Source organism: Triturus cristatus, chromosome 3_2, assembly GCF_964204655.1.
Source record: "Triturus cristatus chromosome 3_2, aTriCri1.1, whole genome shotgun sequence".
Taxonomy (NCBI): domain Eukaryota; kingdom Metazoa; phylum Chordata; class Amphibia; order Caudata; family Salamandridae; genus Triturus; species Triturus cristatus.
The window spans coordinates 307421401-307440721 of NC_140584.1; the positions used below are offsets into that span (position 1 = coordinate 307421401).

Below are 19321 nucleotides of genomic sequence, written 5' to 3' on the forward strand. Positions count from 1 at the left end.
AGATTGTTTTTCGCCATGAAGGGTAATGATGGAGTTAGTAGGAAAGTAGAAAAAGATGTCCATGTGTACTGTATCCAAGTAAGACAATACTGCAACGGATAAAGGTATCTGGGGAGGTGGGTGGGGGTATACAACTCTACAGCTCTACATGCCAAGAACAGATGCATACTGGTAAGTAACATTTTCCGTTCAAGGCATAGGAGCTGTAAATTGCATACTGTAGCACAGACTATATTAGCAGTTTTTCTCCTTAGCGGTGGCAACCTGTATCCGTTGCAGTGGTCTGAAAAAGTGTTCTCAATACAGCCTGGCCAACACTAGCTTGTTGTTTTGCTTGCACATCTACACAATAGTGTTTAGTGAAAGTGTGTTGTGTAGACCAAGTTGCTGATTTGAAGATGTCATCTAGGGGAGTGTTCCCTAAGAAAGCCATAGAAACCCCTAGTTTGCGTGTAGAATGAGCTCTAGGGGGAATGGTTTGCATGCGTTTAGCTTTGAGATAGCATATTTGGATGCACTTGACAATCCATCTTGCAATTCCTGTTTTTGAAATGGGATTGCCCTTGTGAGGTGGGGAGAAAGATACAAAGAGCTGTTTAGTCTTCCTAAAAGGTTTAGTTCTTTCTATGTAGTATAGTAACTCTCTTGACGTCTAGTGTGTTTAGAGCACGTTCTGCCACTGAGTCTGGTTGAGGGAAAATACTGGGAGTTCAATAGAGACTGATTAAGGTGGAAGGCAGAAACTACCTTGGGTAGAAATGTTGGGCTAGGCGTAAGGACCACTTTACTATGATGCATTTGTAAAAATGGTTCTTGTATGGTTAATGCCTGAAGTTCACAGGATGTGATAGCTACCAGGAAGGCTACTTTCCAAGTGAGGAACTTTAAGTCACATTTGTGTAGAGGTTCAAATGGGGGGCCCATGAGCCTGGTAAGGACAATATTGAGGTTCCAGACTGGGGAAGGTGGAATTATTCTTTTAAGTCCTTCCATGAACGTTTTGATAGCAGGCACTCGAAATAGAGACATGTGTTGTCTGTTTTGGAGGTAAGCGGCTATTACCGCTAGATGTAGTCGTATAGATGTACATGCCAAATTACATTGTTGTAGATGCAAGAGATAACAGATAATGTTTTGAATGGAAGCATCTAGTGGGTTGATTTTGTTATTTGTACAATAAAGAACTAATCGCTTCCACTTTGCTGCGTACCATGCTCTTGTGGTAGAACGTCTAGCATCTTTGATGGCGTTCATACAATCTGGTGGGAGATTGAGGTAGCCAAACTCTAGGACCTCAGGAGCCAGATCGCAAGTTTGAGTTGATTGGGATCTGGATGTCTTATCTCTCCATGGTTCTGTGTAAGAAGTTTGGTTGAGAGGTGTAGCTTTTGACGTGGAACTACTGAAAGTTCCAACAGGGCTGTGAACCATGGTTGTCGGGCCCATGTTGGAGCAACTAGGATCATTGTGAGGGAATGCTGTTTAAGTTTCCGAACCACTAACGGAATGAGTAGGAGAGGTGGAAAAGCGTAAGCAAATTTGTTTGACCAGTTCATCCATTGCGCATTGCCATTGGACAACCGGTGAGATAACTGGAGGCGAAGTTTGGGCATATTGCACTGTGATGTGTGGCGAACCGATCTATGTCTGGGTGTCCCCACATTTGAAAGAACTTGAGGATGAAGTTCACATTTGTGAATTTGTTGTGTCTGACAGCTGAGCAGATCTGTGATCTGATTGTGTACTCCTGGGAGAGGTTCCGCGAGGAGGTATATCCTTTGAGGAATAGCTCATCTCCATATAGTTTGCACTAGGCGTGTAAGTTGGAGCGAGTGTGTCCCCTCCCTGCTTTTGAATACAATACATTGCTTTCAAATTGTCTGTGGGCATTAGGACAGCTTTGCCTAGTAGCAAAAGTTGGAAAGACTTTAGTGCTAAAAAGATTGCTAGTAACTTCAGGTGAATTATGTGGAGTTGTTTCTGTTGATGGGTCCATAAGCCCTGAGCAGTTTGACTTTGTAGATTAGCTCACCAGCCAGTGAGCGGCACCTCTGTTAGTACTATCTGTGGAACCGGGTCGAGGAACGGCCACCCCCTGGAAAGGTTTTGTACATTCCACCACTGCAGAGAGCGATGTGTGCGACTGTCCACCAACACCAGATCGGTCAGCTGACCTTGAGCCTGGTTCCACTGATGTGCTAAGCATTCCTGCAAGGGATGCATATGGAGTCTTGCATAAGGGACGATGAGGATGCAAGAAGCCATCATCCCAATTAACTGCATAAACAGTCGAGCTGGCAACGAGTGTGGAGGTCGAAATTCTAATATTAGAGCCTGCATGGAGTGAATCCAGCCTGGATTGGGGTATGCTAGAGCTCTTGAGGTGTCCAGAGTAGCCCCTAGATACTGTTGTATGTTGGATGGTTGAAGGTGGGACTTGTCGAGGTTTAATGTGAAACCTAAGTCGTGAAGTAGCAGGATAGTTGTGTGTGTGCTGCACAAAATTGTTGTGGGATTTGGCTTTTATGAGCCAGTCGTCCAGATAAGGGAACACATGAATGTGTTGCCTTCTTAAATGAGCCGCTACCACTGCGAGGCATTTGGTGAAGACTCTGGGTGCCGTGGTTACTTCGAATGGAAGGACTTTGAATTGATAATGTTGTTCGTTCACCGTGAACCTGAGATACTTTCTGTGAGAGGGGTGAATAGGAATATGAAAGTAGGCATCTTTTAGATCCAGAGTAGAGAGGAAGTCGCTGTATTGAAGTAGTGGGAGCACCTGTTGGGGAGTGACCATGTGGAAGTGGTCTGATTGGATGTAGAGGTTAAGGGGTCTGAGGTCTAATATTGGCCTAAGAGAGCCATCCTTTTTTGGAATCAAAGTAGAGTGAATAAACCCCTGTGCCCTGTTGGGGTAAGGAGACTGGTTCTATTGCGTTTTTGTGTAGTGGAGAGAGAATTTCCTGTTTGAGGAGAGTCAAATGTTCTGTGGACATAGGATGGTGTTGGGAGTAATGTGTGGGGGAGTGGGCGTAAGTTCCAGGCAGTAACCATACTGGATAATTTGTCTCACCCACCTGTTTGTGGAAATGGAATTCCAGACAGGTAGGAACTGAGAAAGGCGTCCCCCGACAGGTGTGGATTGGTCGAGGGGAAGCGCAGGGAAATCACTGCTTGGTGGTAGGGGAGCTGCAGGTGTTATTACCCCGGCCTCTGCCATTGTTGTTGTTACCCCTGTAACCTCCCCTAAAGTACCCTTTTGAAAAGGAATTCAGATTGGGGCTTTTGTAAGATGTGGATGGATGCTCTGGTGTGTTGGTTTTGAGCCAGCCCTATAAAAGGAGCGTTGAACGGAGCCTCTAGAAGAAGATAACTGCAAGGCTCCCATAGACTTTGCAGTTTCAGTGTCCTTTTTCATCTTTTCTAAAGATGTGTCCACTGCGGGGCCAAAGAGGTGCTCTTGGTCGAAGGGCTGATTAAGGGTACTGGTTTCCACCACCTGTTTAAATCCCGATACCCTGAGCCAAGCATGCCTGCGTAACAATACGCTAGTATTGACTGCGCGAGACGTGGTGTCCTCGGCGTCTAGAGCACATTTGATTGATGTGTTCATGATTAATTTGCCTTCCTGTATGAGGTCATTGGCCTTGTCCTTGTATTGCTCTGGTAGGTGTTGAATGAGTTTCTCTAGCTCATCATAGTGAGCCCTATCGTACCCTGCCAAGAGAGCTTGTGTATTGGCTATTTTCCAATAGTTTGCAGCTTGAGACGCCATTCTTTTGCCTGATGCGTCTAATAATTTGGATTCTTTATCTGGGGGAGGGGCGTCACCTCAACCTTGAGAGAGTTAGCCCTTTTACGTGCATTAGCCGCTACCAGGGAATCTAAAGGAAGCTGACCCTTAATGTATATTGGGTCACTGGGAGCAGCTTTGTATTTCTTGTCTATCCTTGAGTTAAGAACCCTAGTCCTAATAGGGTCCTAGAACGTGTGAGGTTTTTTGTGGCTGAGCAAAAGTCTCTAAGAGAAAATCCTCCTCTACAGGGTCAGAATGTAGATTTACTCCGTGATATGTTGCGGCCCTATTGATTAGTTGGGCAAAACCTACATTATCGTCTGGTGGGGATAGCTTAGCGGGATAAAGATCTGGGTCTGTTAAATCAGGATCTGTGTTCTAGTCCATCCATGGATCTGGCTCCTGTGGGGGATAATCATCATGGTGTCGTTGTGGGATTATGTTATCATCCCCTTGTCTGTTCCCATCTCCATTATCACTATCCCCTGGTTGGGAGAGTGTAAAAGTGTGTTCTGGAGAGAAAAGTAAATTGGGATCAATAGGTGGGGGAGGTGGTGTAGCGGGTGGAGAGGTGTTGGTGTCCATGTCCATTCTTTTAGCCGGAACCGGTAAATTTTGCAAATGGTCCGGTTTCCTTTTTGTAGGTTGTTTGGAGAGAATATGACCAGTCTTTGGATGGATATACATTGTTTTCTGGGTTGGATCTGGGACAAAATTCTTCGGAGCCGGTGTTCTTTTTCGGTGTTGAAGATTTATCCCTATGAGGAGTCTTAGACTGTTTAGGCACAGGGATAGTGTCTGGTTTAGAAGCCTTTTGTGGTTACGAAGACTTTGGTGTCGGTTGTTTCGGCTCCGGAGTCTTTTGCTTCGGGGTTTAGGCGTCAAAGGTTTTTCCTTGGATTGTTTCGGCTCCGACATTTTCGGTGTCGAAGTTTTTCGCTTTTGCTTCGGCTCCGAGGGCTTGTCGCTCAGCTGTTCCGGTGCCGGAAGGTTTTCCGGTGCCGATGAAGGAAGGCGTGGCATATTGGCGGTCTTGGACTTCCATGCCAAAGGTGGTTTTTTCGGGCCAGGAGTGTGGTTGGCTCGAGCCTGAGCCGGAAAGCTTGTCTTTGTTTTTCATAACCGAGCCCGAGGGTGGGACATCTGAAATGTTCGACCGGTGTGGACCTGGGTCTTGTGGCGAAGGTGTTACCGGAGCCTTTGGTATGGGCTTGGGTAGGGCAGGGGTCTCGGTACTCACGGTCCACTGAGCTGGGGTGACTTAGTCTTCGGAGTCATCTGTGGAGACTGAGACCGGTCTGTCCTGGGCTTGTTCCGGAAGGCTGTTGGGGCCTGGATGGAAGATGTCCGGAATGGAGCTGCTTCCTCAGGACATTTTGTGGCGACGATCACGAATGGTCTTCTTAGACTTGAAAGATAGACAAGCCTCACAGGTATCCTCTCAATGCTCTGGAGAGGCAGAAATTACACACTGGGTGTAGGAATTTAGGACCACACTGGGGGCATTTCTTGAAGGGACTCCGCTCCATTGACTTCCGTCGGAATCGGCGCGGGTAGGCCCAACGGCCCGCGTCAAAGTTTATCTACGTTTTTTTAACTTCATTGAGACAATACCGCCGAGTGGTAGGTTACTGCGCGTCGAAGGGGGTTTTGATAATGACACCGACCCGGAGCGCAGCAAGACACATCCGAACCCGATGGCGGAAAAAACAATCTGGGGATGGAGTCGATGCCCATGCGCACTGTCACCATAAGGAGGAGACACCTATCTCGTGACTAACAGACTTCTTCGACAAAAACAAACTGCAAACATACGAGCCCAACACCAGATGGCGATCTAAGCTACAGTATACAATCTACAGCTCATATGCCTCGAACAAACAGATCTCAATCGTGTATTATTACTGAAACATTTGTACTGAGCTATGGCATGAGTTTATTTCAACCTTCATACTCCTTTTCTCATTGTTTAGGGAGGTTGAATACTTCATCTGTAACCAATTCCAAGCTACAAACCCAGTGCTCCACCGAGGTAATGTTTGCTTTCACAGCTTTATTTGTTACAGAATTACATTTTATGAACATGGTAGGAAGGGGTACCAACTTAGGTAGGCGGACTAGAAGTGGAAACAAATACATTTCCTAAATATGCCTGTCACACAGAGCAACTTGTCTGGTGTTCAATGGAAATTTTTCAAACTGAAGTTTAAAAGGTTCATGTTTAAAAATAAGGGTTTGAGACACCTAAAGTTTGAAGCATTACATTCTGACAACCATAGTTTGAAAAAGTAGATTAAGTTCAAGACAAACGTTTGAAATTTAATTGTGGTACACCTATGTGTAAGGATTATGATTAGGCTTTGGTTTTAGCCATAACTAACAGTTTAAAAAAATTTAAACAGATAGATACAACTTATTTTAAAAGTTATTAACCAATCAAAACAATATTAATAAGCAATTAGCTCAGGCAACACAATTAACACACTAATTTAGTAGAAGATTAAGAAGCACAGAAATACTAAAGAGACCAATCTTGCAGAATCATACTTCAAGGTCAAGAAAAGAACTAGAAAAGCCAGACTCAATTTCTTTCAAATAAAAATGTCAAGGCACTTCAGAACTTTTACAAACTCTTTATGAAATGCAAGGGAAAGGTTACTTACCTGCAACCCCAATTGTGATCCATGGTAATCTTCATTAAATTCATAAGGGCTGAATTGTCCTAGCAAAGAGCTGAAACTGCAGCCCCTTTCAGTAGCAGCCCGCCCCCTGCCAAAGTGGGGGAGCGGGCAGGACTAGAGGAGGGAGGTGTTTGAGTACAACACATCAGCTCTTCTTGCTTCTGGCTCTGGGACACAGGCTTCCAGCCTGCACTGCAGCCAATCCTGAAGCTGCCCTCGGATGAGAGCAGCTTCAGGATTGGCCTGCGCGTCAGCAACTTGCACTCTTAGGCAGACTGGGAGCCTGTGCCTGCTCTCTCCAGCCCTGGCAACGCAGCTGAGCCTGGAGAGAGCTTCACTGTGCATGAGGTGTTTGGCTGGCCTGAGAGCACTATCATCCCCTGGACCGCCACCAAGACTAGTCCGTGTCCTGGGGATTAAAATAAAACTGGTTTAAAACCAGTTTTATTTACTGGTGGTGGTGGGGGGTGGCGCTCCTCCATATTCAGTCTTGAGGAACACCAATTTATTAAATGGTACATTTCATAACAGAGGCAGGAATACCTGAAATATATCAAAGTGAAACCAGTAATGAACATTTACCATAGCTAGCACCCTCTGGTCCTTTTACTGTTTATAATTCAAGTGCTATTGTTGACAAGTCACTTGCTTTGGTCAGGTTTTGGGTGGATGCAGTGTGCCTTTTCAAGCATTCCGTCCCACACTCCAGTGTGTTCCCCTGAGTTCATCTTAAAAAGAATAACTTTGGGACTGTTGCTTCAGCAAACTTTAATTGACTGGCCAGATCATTATCCCGATTTTTAAAAAGGGAGACTGGGACAGTACCCTTTGCTCAGGCCCATTTCTCTTCTGGACTGGTAAGGTGGTGGGTCGCATTGTTCTGGGTAGACTTGCATCTTAGGCCGATGAAAATAACTTTTTATTTATTTATTTAGAAAGTTTTATATAGCGCTGGCTAGACCCAGAGGAATCAGAGCGCTTTACAAGATAAGGATATTATAAGGCAAATACGGTATAAAAGCGAAGGTAAAGCAACACAAATTTGAAATATGCAAATAAAAACAACATGAGCATTATGCAAATCAAGATAAATAAACAGGGGCTGGAGCTATACATTTCAAGTAATTAGGTAGATGGTGTACATGAAAAAGGACATATTACTGAACAAATATAGTATGGTGATAAGATCAGGTGTAGGACACAGGTTAGGATCCCCAATAATAATTGAGGAGGTGGGTTTTGAGGTCTATTTTGAAACTAGAATAGGAGGAATTACAGCGCAGGTTTTTTGGGAAGGCATTCCAGATAGTAGGGGCATTGCCAGAGAAGGAGCAAGATTGTGTGGCTTTCTTTTTATGCAGAGGTGGGATTAGGAGGAGGGTGTTGGTGCTTCTCAGAGGTCGAGTGGAGCCCGCAATGAGGAGTTTCTTTGAGAGGTACTGCAGAGTGTTTTGGTGGAGGATTTTATGAGTAATGCAGGCGGTTTTATAGGCAGATCTGCCTTCAATAGGGAGCCATTTAAGAGATTTGAGTTCCGGGGACATATGATCGAAGCGTTTGCAGTCTGTGATGAGCCTGGCAGCAAGGTTGAGTACAGCTTTGATTGGAGCAAGGTGTACCTTGGGTATTCCGTTGAGGATGGCATCACCATAATCAATACGTGACAGAACAAGTGACTGAACTAAAAGTTTAAAATCATCGGTGGGTATGAATGGTTTGATTTTCTTGAGGTGACGGAGAGTGAAGAGGGCTCCTTTGGCAGAGTTTTTGATGTGAACGTTCAGGGTTAGGGTGTTGTCGATAGAGATGCCAAGAGATTTGACGGAGTTGGACAGGGTGAGTGAGCAGTTGAGTGCATTAAGGTCATAAATCCATAATTTGAACGGGGAGAGGGTTATTTTGGGGGGAGAAGAGAATGATTTCGGTTTTATTAGGGTTAAGTTTGAAATGAATGGAATCAGGTTTGGATCTTGGTATGGGTGTTGTTCAGGTGTAAGATGCCAGCATGAGTTTTAATCTTGTATTAGATTTGGGTGTCATCGGCGTAGAGGTGGTAATTGATGCCTGCTTGATTAAGAATGAGGGTGAGGGGTTCCATAAAGAGGTTAAATAGGGAGGGAGAGAGAATAGTTCCTTGGGGGGCTCCAAGGGAGACAGGAGTGGGGTTATAGAGAGAGTTTTGAATTTTGATTTGCTGAGTTTGGTGTTGTAGGTAAGAGATGAACCATTTGTAGGCGGTACCATTAAGGCCGAAACGGGTCCTAAGCACATTAAGTAGGGCTGAATGGTTGACTGTATCGAACGCTGCAGAGAGATCAAGAAGGATAAGAAGGCAGGTCTCGCCATTGTCAAGTGATTGATGGATGTCATCTATGACATTGAGCATTGCCGTTTTGGTGCTGCAGCCTTTCCTGAAGCCAGATTGAAAGGGGTCGAGTAAGTTGAAGTTTTCGATGTGTTTGTCTAGTTGTAGTAGGACACATTTTTCAAGGACCTTTGAGAGAAGGGGGAGGTTAGTGATGGGGCGGAGATTATTTAGGTCATTGGGGTCAGCATTTGGGTTTTTGATTATGGGCGAGATTTGTCCAAGTTGCAGGGAGGTGGGGACACAGCCCGTGGAGAGAGAGGTGTTGATGATTTTGGTCCAGAATGGGGTGATGATGTGCTTAAGGGCAGAGACAAGGTTAGAGGGTACGGGGTCTTTTGTGTGGGAGGACGGTTTAAGATTGCCAATTATTTCGAGGACTTCTAGCTCAGTGACAGGGAGGAAGTTGAGCAAGGAGGCATTGTTCTTAAGTTGTGATTTAGGGGAGTTGGTTACTGGAGACGTGGTAGGTAAGAGGCCTGTGGAGTGGTAGGGGGTAGGGAAATGGGTGGGTGAGGAGGGTCGCTGAGGAGCGGTAGGATAGTGGGCAGAGGAGAGAAAGGGTCAGCTGGAAGGGGGGATGTGGAGTAGGATTAGAGGTGAGGACAAGATTGCATTGGAAGTTGGAGGGTAGTTGTGTGGGTGGGAAGGATTGATCAATTTTGGCAATTTTTTCTGAGAAGTGGGCAATTTCTTCACATCTGTCTGAGGAGGCTGTCATATTTGGAGGTGCGAGGGAAGTTTGGTTTTGGATGATTTTGATGAGTTCCCTGGGTCTGTTTTTGGAACGATCAAGTTGAGTGCGGAAGAAGGATGCCTTTTCCTTGAGGATGTGTTTTTTGTACGTGGATCTAGCACGTCTGAGAAGTGCAAGATGGGAGGGGAGGGTAAGGGATGGTGTCTCCAGGTTCTTTCCGACAGTCTGAGTGCCCGTCTTTCATTATTTATCTCTGTATTAAACCAAGAGTTTGAGGGGGTGTTTCTTAGGTTTTTGAGTTTAAGCGGGCCAGTTGGTCAAGAATACTTTTGACATTATTGTTAAAGAGTTCAGTGAGCTCATTCGCATTTTGTGAGGGGGGAATGAGAAAAAGTTGAGCTTGGAGTTTAGATTGGAGAACACCTGGGGGATACATTTTAGGTTTCTTGTCAATTTCTTAGGTCTGGTAGTTTTAGAGGCGGGGAGGTTTGCTGAGGTAGCAATGGTGAACAGTGTAAGGTGATGGTCGGACCAGTCAATGGGGATGATATTGGTCACAGAGGTCAGATCTTCGTTGGACAGAATGACGTCAAGTATGGATCCTTTAGTGTGTGTTGGGGATAGGCATAGTTGTTTGAGTTCATTGATCTCAAGAAGAGTAGTGAGGAGGGAGATAGTGGTGTGGCTCACTGGTTAGAGGCAGCAGACCTGGAAGCAGAGGACGGCCCGGGACCAGGGTTCAATTCCCGACACGGCAGGGTCGTGGACCAGGGCCAGCGGACTCGATAATTCTCGCTTCTGTGCCTACTCTAACCAGGGATCACACTCGGCAACTCTGGGCATTAGCTTGCCTCATCTCCACAACGGCCCCCCACATTCGCCGGGGATGCCTGGTTTCACCTTGGAGATACCCTGGAGGGACCATCTCACAGGGATAACCAGGACTGGTTCCCCAGCGGTCTACAGCGCCACGACGCCTCAGGGCAGCAGTGCGCTTTACAAGACACATACATTTAAATAGTGGGGTCATTGGTATCGTTCTAATGGAGGTTAAGATCCCCAAGAAAGAGATTTTTTGAGTTGGATAATGCTGATTGCGTCAGTAGATCCGATAAGTCCTCAATGAAGGGCTGTGGTGGTCCCGGGGGGCGATAGATGTTGTATAGACTAATTGGGAGGGAGTTTTGAGTTGACAGTTCTACTTCCAGGTATTCGCAGGAGTAGTAGCCTGGGTTAGTGACAAGGGAAATCTGAAGTTCATTTTTAAAGATAATGGCTAGCCCACCCCCAACTCTGTTAGGTCTATCTTTTCTAAGAATAGAGTATCCAGGGGGGGAAGAGTAGGTCAAGTATGCTCGTTGAGTGGTCATTTAGCCAGGTTTCTGTGAGGAATGCAAAATCAATGGTTTCCGAGATTTCCGTGGCGTGTAGGACAGCGGAGCGACAGTTAATGCGCATGCACTTCAGTTGTGTGGGGTTGTGTATGGAGGGTGAGCAAGAGTGGATCGACGTGAGTTGGGACGGTGGTCTGGGGGAAGTGGGGGTTCTATTTGTCCCTGTGATAACAGGGATGTGGGCGTAGGGGAGTGGAGGGTTGGTGGTTGGTAGTTGGTAGATTAGGAAGGTAGGAGTTGCATAGGTCGGCAAGGTCGGACGGGGAGAGATGGTTCGAGGTGCGGAGAGGTCTATGAGTACGGCAGCAGAGAGGGAGCGATCTCCAAAGGTTGTGTTTGGTGTTAGGGAGGGAGGGTGGGGTTTTATGGTGCTGTGGAAGAAAAAAAATCTTTTCTGAGTCGGGCAAATTCCGTAGTTAAATTAGATAGGTCATGTTCAATGTTGTTTAGGATCTGGGCAATTAAGGAGAGGGGAGGTATCGGGAGGGCGCGGTGTTATTTGCAGAGGGTGGACTAATGTGTGAGGGGGGAGATGGGGTAGATGGTGTGGGGTGAGGGGTGACGGGGCTGGGAGGAGTGAGGGGTTCGGTAGTCAAAGTAGACAGGTCGAGTTCGATGTTGTGTAGGTTCGGTGCAATCCGGGAAGGACTGAAGGGGCATAGGAGGAGGGAGGCATATGATCTGGGGATAGGGAGTGGTCTAGATTAGTTGCGAATGGTGGCCTGCTGTGTGAGGGGGGAGACAGGGTAGTTGGTATGGAGTGAGGGGTGGCAGAGCTGTTAAGTGTGAGTGGAGGGGTTAGGTTATAAAGGGGGCACATACCTTCAGGTGATGTGGCCAGAGAGGATAAAAGGGCAAGGAGCAAGTGAGAAACGGATATATTGGTGTGAGGGGAATGTGTGTTTATTGGGGGTTGGGGTGAGGGGTTGGGAGGTGGGTTAGGTAGAGCCTGAGGGGGGAGGATAGAGAGGATGGGAAGGGGGAGCAGAGGGTGTACGGGATGGGTAGGAGTAGGGGTGTGAGGAGTTGTGTTAGGTGATTGAAGGGAAAGGATGGTAGAGTATGCGAGCGGTCGGTGGAGGGAGGTTGGGGGGTCAGGGGGAGGGGAGGTCATGGGAGGGGAATGATAAGTAGGTGATAGGGATTTGGGGCTACCGTTATTCAAGGAGGGGTCCGAGGAGTAAGGGTTCAGGGGGTTAGGGGGAGAGAGGGAGATTAGTGGGGGATGAGAAGTAGGTAATTGGGGATGGGGGAAGTAGTTATCAGTAGGGGGGTCCAGGGAGGGAGATGGTGAGGTCCATTTTTGGAAGCTAAAGTTAGCTGGTTGGTTGAGAGTGGAGGTAGAGTGGGGGGAGGAAGAGGTTTGAGGGGTGCTATTCGTTTGGGGAGGAGGAGTGTTAGGCGCTGAGTGGTTAAGCAGGAGAGACATAGTGCTGAAGTGGTGTTCGAAGATGGAAAGGTGGGATGGCGTGGCTTGTATGAGGATGTTACCTGTTTGAAGGAGATATCAATATCACCATGAAAGGCTAGGGAGGGAGCGGTGGATATTTTGACTCCATATGGTATTTTGGCTGATTTAGAGATAGGGAGGTGTTGAAGGAAGATGCTTTTCCATTTGGAAAGGCGTTTGGAGAAAAAGATGTAGTTGGTAATAATGGGGGAGGGGAGGCTGAGGTAGTTCTCAACAATGAGTGTTTCAGGGTTACGGATGAGGAGTTTATGTTTGAAGTTTTTCCTTGCATGTTTGGAGAGATTTGGGGGGTAGAGCATGGTCCAGGAGTTGGGGCCGTGTTTAGAGAGAGTATGGTCCTGGGGATAATGGTCAGTGCTGTGAAGGGGCATGTGGGGTGGACGTGGGAGGAAGACAGAGTGAAGAGAGGGAAGTTAAGGAGGGTAGAGGAGGAGAGGAGAGGCGGGTTGGGAGCCATGGGGGGGGGGGGCACTGGGAGAGTGGTGGGTAGAAAAATAGGGGCAAGATAAGGAGGTAGGGTTCAACAAGAGAGGAATTAAAATCAGGAGCAGATTAGATAGCAAAACAGATTACATCACTAATATTTAGTAGATTAAAATAGGTAAACAAGCACGATAAATATGATGATTAAAAAAGGGGCAAGATAAGGAAGTAGGGTAAACAAGCGAGGAATTAAAATCAGGAGCAGATTAGATAGCAAAAACAGATTACTTCGCTAATATGGAGCAAATTAAATAGGTAAACAAACACGATAAGATGATTACTCAGAGATAACTCCGGTCAGAGGCTGATCCTATAACACTTTCCCTGTATTTTTACTCGTTGGGAGGTTGTCCTATGTCCCTCTCCATAGGCAGAGTGGGGTGTTAGGTCCCATTCATTCCTGATTGTAGAAAGTAGAATGAGTTGAGTGCGTAGTCCTCGGTCTCTTTCTATGTATCTGTGTCAGGTGTGTTGGTCCTCCTTCTGTTTCCGTGTATGTGGTTTTAACCTGCCAAAAGGGGAGTCAGAGGATGGAGCCCAAAATGGGGTTTCAGTGCTGATTAACCCTCATACAGCAAAAATGATTAAATCCAATATCAAGAGTCTGTGGGTGAGTGAAAGTCAGAATTTGTCTTAGGGAGGCGTGGAGTTGGGCCCACGAGGAGTCTATTGTAGTCAGGACGGGTCAGGAGGGGCGAGGGCACAACCCTTACCTATTTATTTTTCGGATGCCGGTCTGTAGCCTGCAGTCAGGCCCCTCATAGAAGTGTTGAGGGAGCTCCGTTGGATCTGGGACTTCAGGAGCTAGCGCGGGTCGGTCCGGTAGCTGCTGGAGAGGTGAGAAGAGGCCTCCCCTCTCAGAGCCGGAGTCAGAGACCGATCAAGAGGGGTGGAGGGAAGAGGTTCCATGACAAGCTTGCGTGATTGTTTGCCGCCTCAGGATGTTTCTGGCGTGGCAGCAGAAAAGTGATTAGCACTTCCAAACCGCTTCCACAGTGCGCCCACCAAGGAGGGCTCCTTCGGGGCCAGACTCAGTCTCAGCGGCCTGTGGTTGTGGGAGGCAGCAATCCAGCACGCAACGAGGCAATGGGCCCCTGCAGCTAGGTGGACTGCTCGAGGCCTGTTGCCCCAAAGAGATTGCGACTGCCCCCAAACAGGAAAGAGGGTATCTCCGGGGACAGAATCACTTTCCTTGGGCCTTCCATCGAGGGAGGAACACACCTGGGCCCGATCCACACCCCGCGGCCCACAGTCGTGCAAGGCATCGATCCGGGGCCTGATCCACTCTCCCTAGGCTAGCAGTCGAGGGAGGCCGCAATACCGGGCCAGAGAAACCCGTCGCCTCCAGGAAACAGCGGCAGCCCCAGCCAGCGGAGCCCTGCAAAAAATGACCCCAGCAAGGTGGACCCCGGAAGAACTACGGCGCAACACCACCACGATCTACGCCGGAGCCAGGCAAGTCTCTGGTCCGATGGCAGAGGGTGCCAGGTGAAGAAAGGCCTCCCCGGTGGTCGGTCATCTTCCTGGTCCTATTGTCGTCAGTGACGTCGCTCCGTGCCTACCGAAGCGAGGGTAGCCTCGGGGGATCTCTGGTGCAGAGGCAGTCCGCTGGCCCACGTTCGAAAGTAGAGAGGTCCGGGACCGCTGCAGTGAGACCGGTGAGGGGTTCGCGGCTCAAGCTTCTCCGTGTTGTGAGTCCGGTGAATCCAGGATGCAGGTAAAGAATATTCTAATCTACCATTTTGAACAAGTAGCTTGGTTGATTGGCTCGATGGCCTGGGTTTTCCAGGGATTTACGCCGATGGCGATACCAAACCTCAGGAGCCCACAGGAAGAGCTCCTTCACCGTCGGCCATTTTAGGATGCACTCAACTTTAAGTGACATTCAAAATGGCTCCCACTCAGGCTGTTCCATAGTGGAACAATGTTTAAATCTGTACATGGTTCTGACTAAGTATACGGTGGCACGTTTCAGCACCATATTGCTAGCCTTTATGGACCTATCCCTAGCGTTTGACTGTGTCAATAGATCTAAGCTATGGCAATTGATGTATACCATTGGCATTGATCGCAACATTATCTTATTTCTCAAGGATCTTCATCGAGACTCAAGGACGGCTGTTCGCTATACAAAAGACACAAAAGTGACCCGGCAAATAAACATTAAGAGAGGGGTGCTTCAGGGGTGAATACTAGCACCCTTCCTTTTTAACTTCTATATTAACTCTCTAGAGAAGGCCCTTTTGGCCACAAAAGCCGATTGTCCCCAGGTAGGCAAGTGCAGTCTGCCAGTCCTACTATAAGCAGACGACGCGGTCCTCATGGAGAGGACAGCGAGGGGCCTACAACTTATATTGAGTTCTTTTACTAACTTTTTGGAGGACCTGACGGTTAATCACTCAAAATAGTTTATTATGCAGGTGGGACCTCATACAGCTAAGCAAAGCAGTTTACCTTTAAGCTAGGATCATCACCAATACCCAAGACTAACGACTTTTCCTATTTGGGGGTTTTGTTTAATGACTCTTTGAGCTGGTCCCCCTTGCTTACTCGGAAGAAAGGGGAACAAGTGAAATCTTCTGCAGCCGTTTTTAACTTTGCCACCAGAGTGGGAGGGAAACCTATAGGGGCACTCTTGAAGATTTATGAAGCAAAATGTATTTCAAAGGCCAGTTACGGGAGTGAGATCTGGTGCCATGTTGGGGGTAAGGGCCCTGCAAATTACCGAAAACGTTCCGCCACGGGCCCTTTCTGTGCCGCAAAGTATTTCTTTGTACGTTGTCCATGAAGAACATGGGATGCCTTTCCTCTCAGATGAACTGGCTTTTCGTCCCCTGGCATTATGGCTCAGGATCTGGGCCAAGCAGGAAAATACACTTAGTAAACACATCTTAAAGGACAGTCTTTCGCTTGACCATTTTTCGCGTATTTGATGGCTTCAGTACATAAGAGTAGGCCTTTTGAGGCTAGGCAGTGCAGAACTATTCACTAATCCGGAGAGTATATGTAAGAGAGACTATGCATGGGTCAAAGAGTGTTTTTCAAGGAGCCGTTGCAAAAGAGAGGAAGCAGAGCTGTGCAAGTCCAGTGTGCGTAGGCACATTATTCTAAAAATGGTGCCAACCACAGAACCATATCTTTTAGGGCTCAAAAGCATTTATGATAGTTTTTTATTGACGAGGTTTCGGCTCAATCTTTTCCACTATCTCTTGGCTCAACCGCGTGGCTCCCACAGAGGTCAGTGTCTCATGCCCTGTGGCTGCAATGGAGAGACTCCTCAGGACATGATGCCATTTTTAATGTTCTGCAGCTTTTATGATCTTCCCAGAAAATTATTATTCCTATCCTGAAAAAGGCTGGTTTCAGGAGGGTTAGACCAGCTTTTATCTTTTTACAACTTCTTTCTACAGATACTGTTTTGTACACTCTTATTTTTTTAAGGGCAGCCCTAAGACTCAGGTCAAGTTGTGATTAATTTCTGCACTGTAATCTATGTATTTTAATTATAAACCCAGTGTAATTTGATATATTAATAGTTGTTAACCTGTATTGTGGAACACATTTTAATCATGTTTGTTTGATTTTTATGGTTTTACTCAAAACCGAATAAAGATTGTTGATGATAATGACTGGCCAGCTGGCAGTCCTCCACTTAAGTGGGCCTTGGGGCTTTTCTGATAATCTCAGCAGTGCTTTTTTGTTTCCTACAGAAGAAATATCTTCTGTATCTATTGTATTCAAATTGTCATTGACAAGGAAGAAGTTTATTACAAGCGTCAAACTTTTTTCTAATGTCAGAAGGCATATAGTGCTGGAGCCTGAGTTATCAGACGCTGTGGTAACAAAAGGCAAATTGATCATACCCAGTCTTGTGGTACCAATTTCATAATTTTCAATGGCCTCTGTGCTTATGGTTCGGAGTAGCTAACAAGAATATTCATTGACCTTTCCATTATATAGACCATCAAGGGCAGGAACCAACCTGCGTAGTTTGGGTTCCCATTTTTACTTTAAGAAGCCTCTGTAGAATGTCAACTTGTGCAGCAACGTCTCATATTTCACAGCCAATATCTGTATAATGGTGCTACAAGGTATAATGCATTGGGCAGGAAGTACTACAAGAGTGAATCATCCTTCTATGAATGGGTGTCAGTAATAAAGTCCACCAAAATTGTGTTTAAATAATTCCTTCTTAGGTAGAATCACCTACATGATGGATGCTATCGCCAAAACAGAGCAGCAATATTTATAGCCTGTATCTGACTGCTAGTTTTCTAAAATGTTTATGGCAAACAAAGGAATTCTTGTATGGGGATTTTTGTTGGACTCCTGTACTGTGGCTAGCTCGGCAGAAATCTTTGCAACAGAGTGATGGTGTATTGATCTCTCTGCTTTACAGCAATGACATCTAGATTTCTATGTTGAGACTTTTAAAGAGCAAAGTAGTGCTAGAAGGCTTTTCTTGCCACATCCTTTGTTTTATGCAAGGTATGGTGAAGGCTCGAGAGACAATGTGCTTCAATACAGGCATGGTCAGGGGTTTCTGTGGAAGTTTTTCAGAAGCTATTGTTCCATTCAAAATTATCATATTGGGCTGTGACTTGGTGCCACGATCTCTTTGTTGAAACTACTGTAAAAGGCACAGGCTCAGTCTTCTTAGAAGAAAAACACTTCCTCCATAGGAGAGTTTATGTATAGAACTCCAGGTATGCCTCTAAGTCACTTTCCTCAAGCTCTGATAATACAACAATTACATACATCTCTGTTGGTCACACTGTTAGCATGGCTGAAGAGAAATTCTTCATACTTAAGTCTCTCAACAGCTGGCATGATACATAATTAGCAACCTATGGTCATAACATATTTCTGATCATACAGTAGCCTCTTTTTAAACCCGGGTATATCCCATGAACAAAACTACAAGGGCCTCTACATGCAAGGTTTCTTGCAGCTGCTGGTTTCATGGCTCACCTCAGAGCGTAAAACCAACATGTGAAGAATGTCTTAGATTTCAGGTTGATGTTTAAGATGGTCTGAGGACATCCAGCTCCCTGTGGACTGTTGACTATGTTAAACTTATACAATTGTAGACAATGTATTAAAAACTGGAAAAAAACATACAATAGTGTGGAAAGATCACCATGCACACTCAATGCAAGACACATGAGAAACTCAAATATATCCACATGACAGAGGAGAAAACTACAAGAGCATCTAAAATATGCATAGAATACAAGGCTACAAACAATAAAAATCAGATAATCTGGAGAGAGACCTATTCAACATCAGACACTGGGTACAAATCACAAAAACATTCAATGCCAGAGAAACTGGAGCCAAAGCAGTTGCTTCATAATTTCACTTTCTTCTGTACCGAGCAGTGGTTATTCAATAAAAACTGGAGACAAAGATAAGAGTAAGTGCCTGAAGAGCTACCTGGGAACAGAGTATCTCCACTTGCCTCCTTGGGAAGATGCTTCCAAGTAATGCTTGCACAAACAATGTGACCAAGACATTGCAGCTGTGCAGATTTCCACAATGGGAATACTACACAGATTAGCATTGCAGGCAAAACCTTCCCTCCTGATGAACAAGCCTGAGGTATGTCCAGAAGAGCACATTTAGTTTGTCCCCAGGAAAATGTAATTCAAGAGACAACTTTGAAAAGCTACATTTAATCAGCTTCTCACATAGCAATTTAACAGTCTGAAGATAGAATCTCAGGCATTTCGGTTCCTTGTTGCTATGAAAAAATCTCTGTTCACACACATGCCTCAGAGCCATAGCCATGTACTTGTTTTTAAATGTTTAGACCAATTTTAAGTCCAAACACAAAAGGAAGGGAGAACACAAAGCATTTAAAATGATAAACCCATGCTCTTTCACCAAAATACATTAAGCACTTTATTTTCCCAATCATCAGCGTCCTTGACAGTTTTTTCCTTAGAGTTCTGGCAAATGTACTTACATCTTTTAGGGTAATAATGTTGGGGTGCTGTCCATACCGTAGCAGTATCTCAATCTCTTCTGATGGGTCTCTCTTGCTCTTGTCAATGATCTGCAATAGACAGACATTATAAATAGGATCACAGATTAATTCAGAAGGCATAACTGACACGGAGGCTGTATGTCTCAAGACTAAACACTGAGAATTGGACATGCTGTGGGAGCCCCACAACAGGAAGTACACATTGGGGCAAATTTACACGTATTCATGAATACAGGAAGTCATACTTTTATAGTACTTCTTTGCATACTTTTAAATGCCTTTGTGAATTGCCCCAAATCATACAAAAGGGGAATACCATGGGAATATTTAGAGGAAGTTTAGATACAATTAGTACAAACAGAAAATACGGTGCCCTCTTTGCACTTTTAATAATTGTGAGTTGGATGGCTCAAAGATGATTTACAAGTGCATTTTTAAGTACTGG

General features: G+C 45.8%; 1 protein-coding gene across 3 annotated transcripts in view; it reads right to left on the reverse strand.

Moving 5' to 3' along the window:
* Positions 1-19321, reverse strand: part of RPS6KA1 (ribosomal protein S6 kinase A1) — an 860823-nt gene that overhangs the window by 115779 nt on the left and 725723 nt on the right. For all 3 annotated transcript variants that reach the window (XM_085647731.1, XM_085647732.1, XM_085647733.1), the window contains one exon: positions 18856-18945. In XM_085647731.1, the coding sequence (XP_085503857.1) occupies positions 18856-18945 (90 nt within the window). The remainder of the gene's footprint in view (positions 1-18855; positions 18946-19321) is intronic.